The sequence below is a fragment of the Mya arenaria genome, chromosome 6, assembly GCF_026914265.1.
Source record: "Mya arenaria isolate MELC-2E11 chromosome 6, ASM2691426v1".
Lineage (NCBI taxonomy): Eukaryota > Metazoa > Mollusca > Bivalvia > Myida > Myidae > Mya > Mya arenaria.
In genome coordinates this window covers 33,516,357-33,531,333 of record NC_069127.1, presented here as the reverse complement: position 1 = coordinate 33,531,333, position 14,977 = coordinate 33,516,357, and the positions used below count along the sequence as shown (strand labels likewise).

At 34.3% G+C, this 14,977-nt stretch overlaps 1 protein-coding gene across 2 annotated transcripts in view; it reads right to left on the bottom strand.

Annotated features, from left to right (window-relative positions):
• Nucleotides 1-172: 172 nt before the first annotated feature.
• LOC128237240 (cation-independent mannose-6-phosphate receptor-like) overlaps nt 173-14,977 on the bottom strand; it is a 56,800-nt gene continuing 41,995 nt past the window's right edge. Inside the window, exons 33-43 of one of the 2 annotated variants that reach the window (XM_052952586.1) lie at nt 14,263-14,500; nt 13,698-13,840; nt 11,985-12,126; nt 11,359-11,427; nt 10,909-10,992; nt 9,749-9,897; nt 8,821-8,924; nt 7,408-7,496; nt 6,372-6,569; nt 5,496-5,559; nt 173-2,950 (exon numbers count right to left, since the gene is read on the bottom strand). In XM_052952586.1, the coding sequence (XP_052808546.1) occupies nt 2,774-2,950; nt 5,496-5,559; nt 6,372-6,569; nt 7,408-7,496; nt 8,821-8,924; nt 9,749-9,897; nt 10,909-10,992; nt 11,359-11,427; nt 11,985-12,126; nt 13,698-13,840; nt 14,263-14,500 (1,457 nt within the window). In that variant the 3' untranslated portion in view covers nt 173-2,773. Of the gene's footprint in view, nt 2,951-2,970; nt 4,403-5,495; nt 5,560-6,371; nt 6,570-7,407; nt 7,497-8,820; nt 8,925-9,748; nt 9,898-10,908; nt 10,993-11,358; nt 11,428-11,984; nt 12,127-13,697; nt 13,841-14,262; nt 14,501-14,977 lie in introns of those variants that run through there. The other variant, XM_052952587.1, reaches the window with a different exon arrangement.

Sequence of the window (14,977 nt, the reverse complement as noted above, 5' to 3'; positions counted from 1 at the left end):
ACTGCAACCCAATATGACAATATATAATTTTGACCACTAAACCTCCCAATGCTCAGTTACATGTATGCATAATTCACGCCTTCATGACTCTTAATTGTCTCAAATTCGATGCAAGTTACATCTAATATGTTCCTTGTTTAGGTTAAAATGCTGGAACAAGAATAACACAACATAATTTTTTTTTCATTTATTGATTTTAAAGCCACCACAATCTTGTGGAATAAGTTTCAAATGGACAGTTAGATGATGAGGAGGCATTAAATGCTTCAATAGAAATAAACACAATTCAATCATTCGCATTACATAAACATGCAGAATAGTAAAAAAAAACAACAAGAAATTCTTGATCAGAAAATAAACGATCATATAAACAAGTTCACTGAACCAATTTGCTATCATACAAAACAAAAAGGGACTGGGTAATCTAACGGTATAGGTTTCTACCTCTCACCCGAATAATTTGAAAAAATTGAAAAGAAAATGCAGAATTGAATAATACCAAAATTCCAAATCAATATTCATTGATCTGATCATTAATAGTGGACGTCAGATGGCAGTTCAGATCACTACCTATAAACACGTTTGTACATGATTCCCCAGATTGGAGGCCTGGGGCTCGGTTTGGGCTTCACATAAAGAAGGCTTAAACTAAGCTTTTAACAAATTAGCTTTCATTCACATACATACAGTTATATTTATTCATGCTTTAACACAGCAATTTGAAAACTTAAAGGCATCGTGCTGATATGTACATGTAAATTTAACAAAACAAAGACATGAACAATTAACACAAAAAAAGAAAGAAAATGCAACAAAGAAATGATAAGTTACAACAGTGGCGAGTATTATGAATTTTTTTACAAAATGACATATTTATGTAGCACTATGATGAGTTATTTAGGAAAGGCAAAGAAACAAATATATACAAGTCATGGAAACCAATTAAAATACTCAAACCAAAATGTAGTGTTGTAGTCGAGTGTAAGTTACATATTATATCAGATATATTTTGAGAATATCACAAGTTCTGCTGTAGCCTAGGAGAACACCCATACAAATACCATCATATTCTAGCCAAATGTATCACCATAGTAACATACAACTTATTTACAAAGTAGAATTGTTTGAAAACAATTTCTGCACTTACAGACAAATTGTTTGTGCTATACGATTTTAAGATCAAGAGTTTAAGATCACGTAAGTTTTATTCTCACTACTGACCTTATTTAGTCTGATTTATTGGCTTTTTTTCATCCAAGGGAAGTAACACTTGTTTGGTTATTGAAAACCGTTGGGCAATCATTACCGGGGGTATTTATATATAAATATGTTAACAATATTGGAAATGTTAAACATTTCCACAAAATTAAAGCATTACGGTAGATTTTGTTCACATGTTTTCTGTAGCAATATTTGAGCTTTTTATTTTAAACATGATTGAAATATAGACAATTTTCACTCACTTTTTTATTTTCACTCACTTTTTTATTTTCACTCACTTTTTTGTGTGAAAAAAACACTAAACAGCAACTGGTGTATCCTCATTTGAACAGATTTTAGTAAATCTGAGCCAAATTTATTCAATTTTCATTAGCGTAACAAATGCTTTTTGGTGAAATTTTGTGTCCCACTTTTAAGTTATCAATTATCAATGGAGTATTACTCTTAACTTTTAAAGAGATTGTATCATGAAATAAGCATTTTGTTCATATTTCACACATTAAAATTGTTCTTTGATGTCTGACCCCATGAAAGGTGAACGAGCCCTTTAAAAGTCTTATTACAGGCTTAAATTAAGTTTGTTTTTAGAATTTTAACAGTGGCTATTTCTTAACAAGACCTTTTAAAGATGAAGTATGCAAATTGGTGACAGAACGTGAAATGTCTTTGAAATTGTTAAAAAATTGGTCCCTAATCAAATTAAATAAATTATTCAAACCTTCCAACCAAAACTGGACATGTAGCAACAAAGTACAATATGTGCAACAACCCCTCTTGTCATAGAACAGTACAGCTAACTAACAGTACATACATTCAAACAGGGAAGTGATTGCCGGGGTAGCTGCTGGGCTGAAACCATTAAGACGACTTGTTTGGGTGGGGCTTTTGGCCCCCAAAGGAAATCAAACGGGGTGAAACACCCTGCTGCAAAAGCAGCAGTCATTTTAAGGGCTCTCCTGAATTCCAATTTCAAGCAAACTGAACTGTCAATACTATCAAATAAAGTAACAACTGAACATATTTTAATCAGTCAATGGTCCTGCCTTTATAAGATCTGCAGAAATCTGTGAATCCGCGGGCAAATCACATCCCTGATAATTACTCAAGTTCCAACAACTCTCCTCTCATAAATACACAGGGGCAGAAATGTCTGAATGCAACAATTCCTGAACTTTACACGGGAGGTCCAGGGAGCAAAACTTGTGTTTCGCCCCTTGTGAGGATCCAGGGTGTGCCTTAGTTCGGGCCACATCTCCTGGATTTAAAAGCATTTTAAGAGCCCCTAAGATTGCATTTAGACAATTCTGTAGCACTGTTGTTGAGAGTTAACAAAAAAATCCTGGAAACCCACGAATCAACTAAAGATGCCCAACCCTGAATACAACATAAATCTACTGGCGTATAACCTATGAGATTTATCTACCACTAACATTATACAACATATTTTTTATACATTGGAAGATGTAACATGACAAGGCTGAAAGCCCATGAGAATCCTATTGAATGCCAATATTGGTTGCGAAAATGTTTGAGATTTCCCCTCCCCCTGTCGCTATGCCAACAGTTCTTCATCACTATCGTCATGGTATGTTTTGCTTCTTGTTTCCACGGAAACAATGTGGTCATTTTCTGTGGGGGCGGTGTCGTTCCGAAGGCCCCCTGCTGCGTCCTCGACAGTGATGACTTCATCTCCTTCCCCAAAAATATCGTCAATCCCATCTGTGGGCAGCTGAAACACACAATAATTTTTATCATATCACTAATATCTGATCACTATAGTATTACGGTACACAGAAATCATAAGCCAATATATTTGTGTTTTTTTTCATTTACTGAAAATTAAAATATGAAGTACGGTAACTTCCTTCAACAGTGTATGCTATAAATTCAAGATTCAAGAGGTATTTACATTAGCCAAACATACCCCAGCTGAATGTCAAAGTGTATTTGGATAGGGCATTGTCAAAAAATAAAATACATGACATTGCGGTTAAATCTGAGATTATATGAAGAAATGAAGCATTTTTAGCTGGACGTACAGGTCATTAACTTAATTTTAGCCCGTACAAATTCAACAATAAATTTTCAGTCATTAAAAAATCATCTTAATCTATAAATAGAAAACAAACATGCATTTAAAACATGCTAAATGACACATATTTTGTGGCAAACTAACTTTAACTCAAAAGGTATAGCTTTACAGGAATGAGTATTTATTATGTAGTAGATCACTGTATGATGTATCAGAAAAATCACTGAAGTTTAAGTTTAATTAAAAATCTTTGTTGAAATCGCATTGAAGAATTTTGGACCGGAATCATATGGATAGTGTCTTTATACATAAGGATTGTAATGATGTGATTCTGGGTAGAATATGCAGGCATGAAATATGGGAGTTGCAACTCTGAGATATATAAGATAACAATATGGATATCCTACAAGACAGTCAGCGGTCAACAAATGTACTGGCTACAATGGAAAATGTTCATCATGCCAAAAGCAGACGGAAAAATTATACACAATAAGTCTGTCATGTGACAAGAGTGCCGACTAGCGAACACCAACACTGGTCGGCTGTTGTGTTTTTCTTTGAAAAAGGGGCAATTCTCAACCATACCTGGAGTCAGAGTTATGGGTCTTGCTATGAATGTACGAACTGTCTCTGAAGACATGAGTTCGCATGGTTTTAGAGTTACGTCCAAGATGAAAGTTTTTGCATAACAAAACCAGCATCGATGATTTTCAATCAAAAAGGGGCAATTCTCAACCATAATTTGAGTCAAGAGTTATGGGTCTTACTATGAATGTACGTACTGTCTCTGAAGACATGAGTTCGCATGGTTTTAGAGTTACGTCCATGATGAAAGTTTTTGCATAACAAAACCAGCATCAATGATTTTCAATCGAAAAGGGGCAATTCTCAACCATAATTTGAGTCAAGAGTTATGGGTCTTACTATGAATGCGTGTACTGTCTCCGGAGACATGAGAACAAATTGTTTTAAAGTTACATCTAAGGTAAAAGTTTTTGCATAACGACACCAGCATCCATGACGACTCCAAGACATTGACAATACCTGGACTTTTCGTTTTTTTAAACAATAACAGACAGGCTAACAGACAACATTGAGTGCGGGACGAAGGTTTTACTTTATCACAATATTTACCCTCTGATATCTCAACTGAAAGAATCGGTTTTGCTTTTAAATTAGAAAGCGGCATAAAATTAGTCAAGTAAGCATTTCTATACAAAGTGACGCAGAGTACATTGTAAGTGCATCGATTTTGATTTAATATTACTCACACATTAGTAAAAAAATATTCTTTTACGAAGAAAAAGATGTCATTTTGGAAGAGATTAGACAGCGATCCTTAAGATTCTGGAAGTTCAAATCCTTTATTTTATATATAAATAAATGCTATTCATTGTAACACTAGTTATGCTGTATTTTTTTCAAAGTCTAGCATGTAATACAATATGAGCACAAAACATATACATGTATTAAACGTATACCTCCAAGATAAGACAAATTTTACGTGATTATATTTTCTTATCTAGAACAACTATTTATGTGCGCAACACACACAGTATTTACACATTTTTCTATACATAGTATACTATGAAACAATGGGCCAATTGTTCAAAACTTTAACAAAGTTAACAACTTCGTTAACTGGACTGTTGTTCACTTTCAAATCTTTATAACTCTAAAAATTTCATGGACACACATGAAATCTGCCATACTTTTCACAAATATTGTGACAACTGATTCTTTCCAATTTTATTTAATTATATATCAGCACACGCTAAAATATTATACGTTTAAAAGTTAACAACGAGGCTGTTAACAACCTGAACAATCGGCCCATATTGTATTATAGAAAGAGAGGCTAACTGATGAGTGAAAGAATTCTACAACAAACAGTGCAGTGAGTCACTGTTAGGGGTGAAATACACCATTGTCATACATACACAAATACTGACGGATTTCAGTTATATTGAATGTATAATATTAAAATTATATTGAATAATTGTAGTTGCAAAATTGAGACATCAAAGGCCATGGAACATCCTCACCAGAAGTATATGCTATGTGGTTTGAAGAAACTTTTATGGTTATTTAACATTTTTGGAACCAAAGTCGGGAAACCGCTCATGTCACATTATTCTAAAATAGAATAGTACACTTTGTACGTTTGATAATTTATTAGGCACTGAAAAAGTTAAAAGCAGTTTCTTTTTGTCAGTACAAGCAGCTTGCATTTTGTCCTTACCTGGGAATACTCTCGTCTGTTTGTCCGGGAGAACAGCCCCCTCATATTGTTAAAGCATGTTTCCCTGCAACAAAACATTATTTCATTGTTATTGTTTTCAGATTTTCATTCAAATAACTGGATTCTTTTAAGGCAAATGGAGAAAGAGAGGTGTGGAACATCTGCCTGCGCATATTGGCTACATTATGGTTTCCAAATGTAGTTTCAAGAGGAATTTACAAGCTGAAAGGGAGAAATTTATCCTCATTATTGAATGAGGTCTAATGCCAAATGAGGTCTAATGCCAAATAGAATTATTTATCTCCCAAAATCTGGCATTGTCTCATCAATGAATTAGCTCTTAAGCCTATCAAAGCCCAGAGAAGACAAGAATAGGGATCAGCCCCGGAAAAATGAGGCCGATTGGGCTCTATGCTCATCACATTGGTTCGGTTGCAATGTTTCATTCCCAAGGAAGGCCTAAGAGCATTAACTTAGATAACCATCTTATCCAATTATAATCAAAGCAGGTGTGGTGAAATATACATTTTTTAAAAAAATGGATGCTTCCAACCTGCTAAGTGTGCATTTTTAAGGCTTCCCAAAGGCAATCTACCACTGGCAATTGTGTGTTTTTGAGGATTTTGAAAGATTCTTACCCCTGCAATTGTGTGTTTTTGAGGATTTTGAAAGATTCTTACCCCGGCAATTGTGCATTTCTTAGGAATTCCAAAGATTACTCAGGATTCCAAAAGATTACACCTATAAAATTGTGATTATTTGAGGACTTTCATATCAAATATAAATAATGAATACACTCCTACATATATTTATCTTTGTAAAAAGAACTGTGCAATTTTTAAATAAGCTATAAGGCTACAAATAAACATATCAAACCTTCTCTCTTTTCTATGGAAGACGACCAGCAGGACACAGAAAACAATGAGGGCAAAGAAGGTGGCCACAACACTGCCCACTGTCTTTCCTGAAAGGCCACCCTTCTTGCTGGAAGGGGCACCTGTAGCACCGGGGTTAAGCCCGCCTTTGCCATCTGTTGACTGGCCCCCTGCTGACGGGTTAGCAGGTATTGGTAAACTGTAATGGTTAAAAGGAAAAACTTATACACAAACTATTTATTGCACAAGTCATTAATATGAGGTCCCCATGCCAATTGGATTAGCCTTATCTTAATAATTTTATAGAAGCTTTAAGCTGTTCTACATGAGGGCTATTTCATTTAAACATATAACCCCCTGGGGGAAGGCACTTTTAAATTATACCCCCTCCCCCTACAGAAGTAAATTTACCTTTTTTGGTCAAAATTAATGAAAAAAAGACATCCACCCATATATTAAAAAATTCATTGCCTTCCCCATCTGGGTTACATGTTTTACTGGATTAGCCCTGAGGAACCTGTGGCAATGCAATTCATAATTCGCCATTTTTCAGACATGTACATATTTGCAGACTGGTCCATTCATATAGTACTTAATGGAGGTATTCTGAACATTCATTGTACAATAATTTACTCAAATTCTAACATAGATATTTTAGGAACATTCTTTATCTCTTGTAATAATTTAGATCAAAGAAAATGTTCATACACCAAATAAAATATGATAAAGATCGTCAGAAAAGCATTCTGTGTTAATATCCCCTCTTTTTTATATGCCTCCTTCGATTAAGTCCATATTTTGATGCACTATTAATTTTGTAGAAAAAACTGCACTAAGACTAAACCTGAAATTTTACAGAATTTCCAATCCGTAGATGATGTCATGAATCAAATACATTTATGATATTTCTTAGAGTGCATTTTTTTTAGATTAATGTTTAAAATAAAAATAGCTTCTTACAGTGATCAGGGATTAAAAATCCCTTGATAAATTTAAAATATTATATATTTCTTCTTTCAAGAGACATTTTTACTTACGTAATGGATGCTGTGAGGCACGCCGCCGTTGTCTCCCAGTTAAACACATACAAACATTCTGAGGAATTGTGAATGAGTCTCGGGCCAATCTGCAATGGAATATTCATATAGATGTAACCTGTGACACAACATCTGAGTATGTTCTATCAAATTTACTGTAGATAATATACAAGGACACCAGTACATATTATGCAGGGGGAAAATGGTTTGAAATATCAGCTTAAATCTGATTTCATTTTCATGGTTTTTAACAGTTAATTTTGGATGCAGATTTTCTCAGCAGCAACTTGAATCTAAATGGTGCTCTCCCCAAGCTGGCGGCATAATTCTTATAATGGAGAACTATGGAGAACTCTCTGCTACCCTATTGTTGCATTGGAATTTGTTTCAGAGCACTCAATAGCTAACAGTTGAAGGCTGAAGCACTCAATAGCGAACAGCTGATTGCTGAAGCACTCAATAGCTAACAGCTGAAGGCTAAAGCACTCAATAGCTAGTGGGCGATACTATTTCCCGATCTCTCCTCGTAAAATCCGGTCTCATCCGGTCTCATAATTCCGGTTCATAACTTATGGCCCCAGGCAACAGATTGTGTTGCCGATGTTTGTTACACTAATTTGACAATCATATTTGTTTTTATATGTAACAAACTGGTATAAAATATATAAACATTATGTCTTAATTGATGCAATTTATTTTAGGTCTAAACTATTTATGCAATTCGTGTTAAAGGTGTAGAGAAAGATGCGATGGCAATACAAATGCTCATGGTTTTTGCATAAAAAATTGATGACGGTTAGAGTATGAAGTAACTTAGAATTGCACCTTTTAAATTATGTTATGTCAAAGTTGTTTATTGTTCTTCCTCTTTTGTTTACCCCCCCCCCCCCCCAGACATTATATTTGTATATTTTTTAAGCATTAATGATCACAGTTGAAAAATTCCATGTTTGCATATCCGACTCATATCGATACGATACGTTTATTGCGTAAAACAGTATACAATGTTCATAGCATGTAAACAAGTTAATCAATGATTGGAGAAAAAGTACAAAAACACATTTTCTGGAGCTAATATTTGCAATGTTATAACATCCTATTATAGTAAGTATGCGTATGCTAAGACATTAAAGCTACTAGATAAATAATGTTTATTTAAAGTTGCCCCATTCTTAAGTAATCAACACATGATGACTCCATTTTTCGTTCATAAGTTTGTGCTTTTCACTAACATTGAATACATTTGAATACCTTCGTCATTATTACACAACTTTAGCCGAATATATTTTATTTGTCAACTTGAAGTTTGCAATAAATCTCTAGCTCTCTCTTATCCGAGAGTGCAGCTTTTAACATTGCATTTATATCATTGAAAAAAAACCCCATGAATATTCTGGAAATAAAGATACATACATTGTTTGAACTGCAGACAAACTGTATGACTGAGGTAACATTTTCCTGGGCCAGGTCCCCAGAACACCGTGTGTCCGTAGAATAACGGGCTTCCACACGTTCATCTGGAAACAACACAACTCAACCTAAGTGGAAGCAAGGCCATTATGAACTGTGAAAATAATGACATGGTATATGATGAATTTGAAAACATAATACATGGCCAGCAAGAACAAAAAATTGGGCATATAACATTGCTAACTTTAAAATTTTATATTAAAATACATTTACAGGGGGATTTTATTCATGGTATCCATTAACAAAAGAATTGAGGAAAAATGTTGTTTAACATTAATACACTGATATTTGTCAAGTTTTCCTATCCATTTGTGAAAAAGGTGGTATTTCTTTTAAATGGGCCCACTTTCAGCCTCATTTTATGTATGGAAAAAAACATGACTTGTCTTAAGGTAAAATCATTTGATTAATAATTTAGACAATGTTTCACTTTATAATTTTAAACCCTGTTTTAAGTTAAATTTTACATTACACCTTTTTGCATGAATCTGTTTTTAATAAGGCAATACCATCACTTGACTTCTTCCTTAAAAAAAAACAAAGCTAATAAAACAAAGCTAATAATAAAGCAATCTAACCAGAAACACTGTCGGTACAATTTTACGCGAGAGTGTGGTCTTGTGTTGTGTGGGAAACTGGAGTACTCAGAGAAAACCCATTTGTCTTGCTTGGTGACCACAAACAAAACCCACATGTGCCCAGGCCGGGAATCAAACTTGGGACGCAGATGAGAGGGGTGTGTTAAACACTGCGCTGACCAGACAACCCAAAAAGCGATTGTATGTAACATGCATGGATAAGATGGTCGAACAATCTCACATTTTTATATATAGACAGAAAAAAACTCCTTAGATCATATTAATTCACTCACCTTCCATGAAAAAGGCAGCATGTGATTTCATGCCCAGGACCTTGTTATTCTTGGCCCGGTTTAGACAGACGACAGCCCCGTTGCTGCAATGGCTCGTGCTGCCGTTCAAAGTCAACTCGAACACTGTGCCCTGCTGCTTGTACTTGAACCTGATGGGATATGGGAGAATGCTTGTTTTATTTAGATGCACAGTAGTTTGACGGGAATGACATATAACCAAAAATATTTATTTATTTCTTCAAATTCATCAAAGGGATCACTCCTACCAACGATCTAGCCTATAAAAACTATGTATTACAGCAGTTCAACAATGTCAGAAAATCTTGAAATGCCTAAATAAATATTTTAGGTTAAATGCCACTAAATTTTGTACAGTTCATATTACACCAAAGCAGGAGTTCTTTCCCATGAAACTACTCTGGGTGCCAATATACATCGCATTATATAATTTTAAATAGCATGACAACATTGGTTTAAAGCAAATGTAGATGAGTTCAAATTTAGTATGTCAATCTCAGGGTATTTAAATCATTGCCATAACTCAGGCAACAAATGAGCTGCAGGGGGAACGCAAATGATTTTGCCATCAAATAAGGGAGATAACTCAATGATTATTAAAGCCAGAGTCTTAACTGTGAATATGCATTATATCTCTGGTAGCCTGTATACCAAGTTTCACATAAATATCTTGAACAGTTCTTCAGTAATCAGTGTGTGTATACCACATGGTAAATAGCGTCATAAATGCTTCGTCGGAAGGCAATGTTTTGCTTTAAATGAAGGCTTTAAACAAAGATAACGTAGCATTTATGACATAATTTATCATGTGGTATACACACACTGGTAATAACAAAGGTTAAAAAATCTGCACTTAAATGACACTGTTGATGATGGCAACACCCTGACTAGGTAACTTTCTTCGAAAACCTCCAGGGAAGTTAACAATTGGTTCATGGTACATTGTAAAAAGGATTTGTGGAAACTAAGGAGCTCTCTGAAGAAACTAAAAAGGGTTTGATACTTATATTTTGGCTTTTCCTCCTAAGTTTAAACCAGTCAATGTTTCCATATATATCTAGATGTCTAGTCAAGATCATGTTCATTTTTTTTTCTATCTTTAACTTTAAGATTATGTATGACATTATAAAAGGGTCACTCACTGCTGATCCCAGATGGGGGCGAGGTTGACAGCAATGCCAGATCTGGGGTCCTTCACCATACCGTTAACAACAGTTACATTCTGTCTGAAAACACAAGGATTGGTGGTATGATAAATGGCAGGGCATATATGAAGGAGTGATACATTTATAAAATTATAAAGTTAAATGGCATTTTTTTGTCAAATTTCAATATTTGTCAGCAGTATATATGTCTGTTAAAAATACACCAGTCCATGTGTTAAAAGAATACATGTACAATCTGTCTTTCAAAATCAAACATGTAAAAATTTGTCCATTAAAATCATACATGTACAATCCATGTGTTAAAAGTATACATGTAAACTCGTTAAAATTATACATGTACAAATTTGTCCGTTAAAATTATACATGTACAATCTGTCTGTTAAATCTATACATGTACTATAAAAAGCATTAGAAATGTGAACATACCTTTGCACCTTGCAGGCCAGGCTTGTGTTCCACGTGAACTCAAATATACACCGGTCCTTGTTGTAATCACTGTAATAATGTAAAATAAGGCCACAATTATTAAAACCTTTATGTGGCCTTACCCCACCCTCATAAAGGGGTGGGTCAGTTGGTCAGTGTTGCTTTTTTTTAACTTCCTAACTTCTTATTTACGCAACAAAAATTGAAAAAAAAAAAATAATAATTACGACCACACACATTACGGATACACTGAGAGGGGGTTGGGTTTTTTGACAGGCCATATCAGAATGCAACCCAGGTAAATAGACTTCGCCAGATACATTGATAGGTATATTATAGAACCTACTATTTAATAAATTCTTCTTTTCAACAACTTCAGACATTGAAATAATCTTGGTCCCGTTTCAATAAATATTTTAAGGCTTAAGATCGTAAATCTCCCGTTGTAACCCTTTTTTTGGGTTAAACTGTGTTTCAATAAAAAATATCATATGGACATTTATGGTATAGATTCTGCACTTAACTTAGCCGGTATCACCCAGTACTCTTAACCAGCTTGTGGTTTATGACTTAGATATCTTATTGCAATGGGCCCAGAACATTTACAACATTATAATTTATCTTACCTGTCCTTGAGTACGGGAGCCCCTATTGTGCTGCCACAGGAGAATACAATACGGGTGTTGGCGGGGCGGCTGTTGTCGCTACGATGTTTGGGACAGGCGTCACCTCCATTCTTATATTCAAGAACCAGGGTATTAGTGTGGCCTGAAATGTAGAACAATAGGCTTGTGGGTTATATATACATTTGTACCATGATTAAAAGCTTTGGGCTATACAGCAAAACTGCTTGAGGAAGCCAGGGGCCGAGGTTAAACCTTGAGTGATCAGATGTTTCGAACGACCCAAGTTTTTCATCTGTTATGAAATGACTTGAAAAAAAAAGTTTGAAGTCGTCAGTTTACTTGGACACCAATTATGTATAGCATTGTGAAATCGCTCATATGTTCAAAAGCTATTGTATACTAAACGTGAAATGTAAAAAAACACCAATAAATGAGTATTAGCTACGTTTATTTTTTTTTTAAAAATCCACATTTTCTAAACAAAAAACATAAGAATATAATTAATTTCTCATCAATAATTTTTCACAATTATCTTCTCAAAAGCAAATTTATTCTACTGTAGTTATATCTTGGTTAAGTTCTGCCTTCTTAGTACATTTCCAATATTGGTGTTAATTTATAGATGAAAAAAAAACAAATGGGAAAAAACGCTTAAACATGATAAATATGCTATAAATTTGCATTTGTAACCATATTGGAGAGTGTTTTTTTGTGGAATAAACAAAATAATTATTCACAATATTTACATACAAGCGCAAGAGTAAAATATATATTAATGACCTGAGCCGGTATTAAAAATACATCGTAAGTCATTTCCTAAATTAAGTATCTCGCTTGTCATATGATACTACGCTTCATCATATCTAAAATACTTTATTTCATTGATTAAATTTAAAAAAAATTCTTTCATGTAAATACTGTCATACATTTCTTTCAATTTGAATATGAAAATTTCAGGAAATTGACTTCCCCTAGAATCAATCCTTACTCACTCTATCTTACTAATTCGATCTTGTACTAAGACGAAAACAACATGTATAGTATACAAATGTTTAATTTGTTGTAAGCGTCATGACCAATCAACTGTACATACACAAACATTTTCACATATTTCAACATATACGATCATAATAAACAACACATTTTCAATGAAATTATTCAAAAAGCATTGATATATCTATGTAACAACACAACTTTTGTAAAACATAAAGACAAAATTTTGTATATCATAATGTATACTGATTTCAAGAATATAATGATGAGTTCCGATGTTTGATATGAATGAACCCGTTAAGTTTTTTTTTTTTTTTTTTTTTGAAATAAAAAACGTCGGACATGCTTGTACACAGCTTGATGACCATGCGCTGAATGAATCAATCAATATTGCACAATAAACACGTGCTCGATAGAGCGCAAAATCATAGCGCCCCCAGGCGTATCGTTTTGGAACGATACAAGGGGAAACAATTTTCTCCTAATTCTTTTCAATCAAACGTAGAAAATTATATTAGTCTAATAATTGACTACGATTTGTTATGAATTTCGCCCCAGGTTTTTCTTTTGCTATGTCGTTTATGGAAAAGCAATATTTTAAAAAAAAATTACGCTGTGAAATTATGCTTATACAGGTCTCGAGGTTAATGTCAATCTGGTTGAGAAAAACTTAACACGCTTACCAACATTGCATTTCTAAACATACACAGTATTGCTTACTGTCCATATAGAGATCGGTGCCAGCAGAAAAGGATCCAAGGGAGGTAATGTCATCCCCAGACTTTCGACATGCCACCGAGCCCGACCCACACTCTCCGGGGATACTAGAGCCCTTCAGCGACCCACACACATTGAACCAGTAGCTGCAAGAATACAATGTACAGCTCACTTTTAAAAAGCTCAACAGCTGATAGATTTCATAATACTTTCCGTCTAAAGTTGTGATGGTTAAAAAAAATTGCCTTTTTGCAAATAATTAACTTGTAAATTCTAAAATTGGCCCAAATCGAACCAGAATGTGGCATAGCAAATATCGTTGACAAAGGGGCACAACTTGATAATTATTAAGCCAGAGTTATTGGCCTTGCTATACATGTGTGTATTGTGTACCATAAATATCTCCATGGGTGTTGTATTCTCATTTTGAGAGTTCTGATACTTGTAAAGGAAATTGCCATTATGATAATCACACAGAACTCTTTACAAATTTCCTATATTCAGCTTCATTGAGCTAATTTGGCTAACTGAAATAAGATACCCAGCAGACTACACAGAACAAACTTACTCATTTTTGTCTGCGTCTGTTATGTTCCAAGCACCAGACGTTTTTGACAGAAGTGAAAGGTCGTACACATGTCCATCTGAGATGGTTCGGCAAGGAGAGAACTGGATAGGACAGACAACATCGGTCTTCCAGACGAGCTCAATGTCACAGCCGATCCCGTCCAGAAACTCAGGTTTCCCGCCATCTTTCACTGTACGATCGCACTCAAATCGGATGTGACTCTCGGCTTTACGGTCCCCTGAATAATAACAATTCATTTTATGTTCTGCATCCATTCTATACAAGATTGATAAGCTATCCATAGATTATACATTGTATAAGCATTTGTACTAAGTTTCTTGTGAATTTATTGATGGTTTCTTAGTTCTAGAATTTTTCCATGAAGCTGGCATCACATAAATGTTATTTCAATTTAGAATACAGTTGAACACCGTTAATTTAAAATAGTAGGTACCCAAAAAAATATTTCAGAATAGCGATATTTCGGATTAACAATTTTCAGAAAATGAAAGCGTTAGCGAATTATAGATGACATGAAATACTAAATCGTGAACATTGCAATATTGGTTACACGTTACCAATACGATACATTTGCTTTGAGTATTTTTTCGTATACAAAAATATTTGTTGATTTATTGTTTAATAAATGACAAAAAATTCGTAATTATACTACTTTATTATAACAAAATGACAGCACATGTATGTATTCGAAACA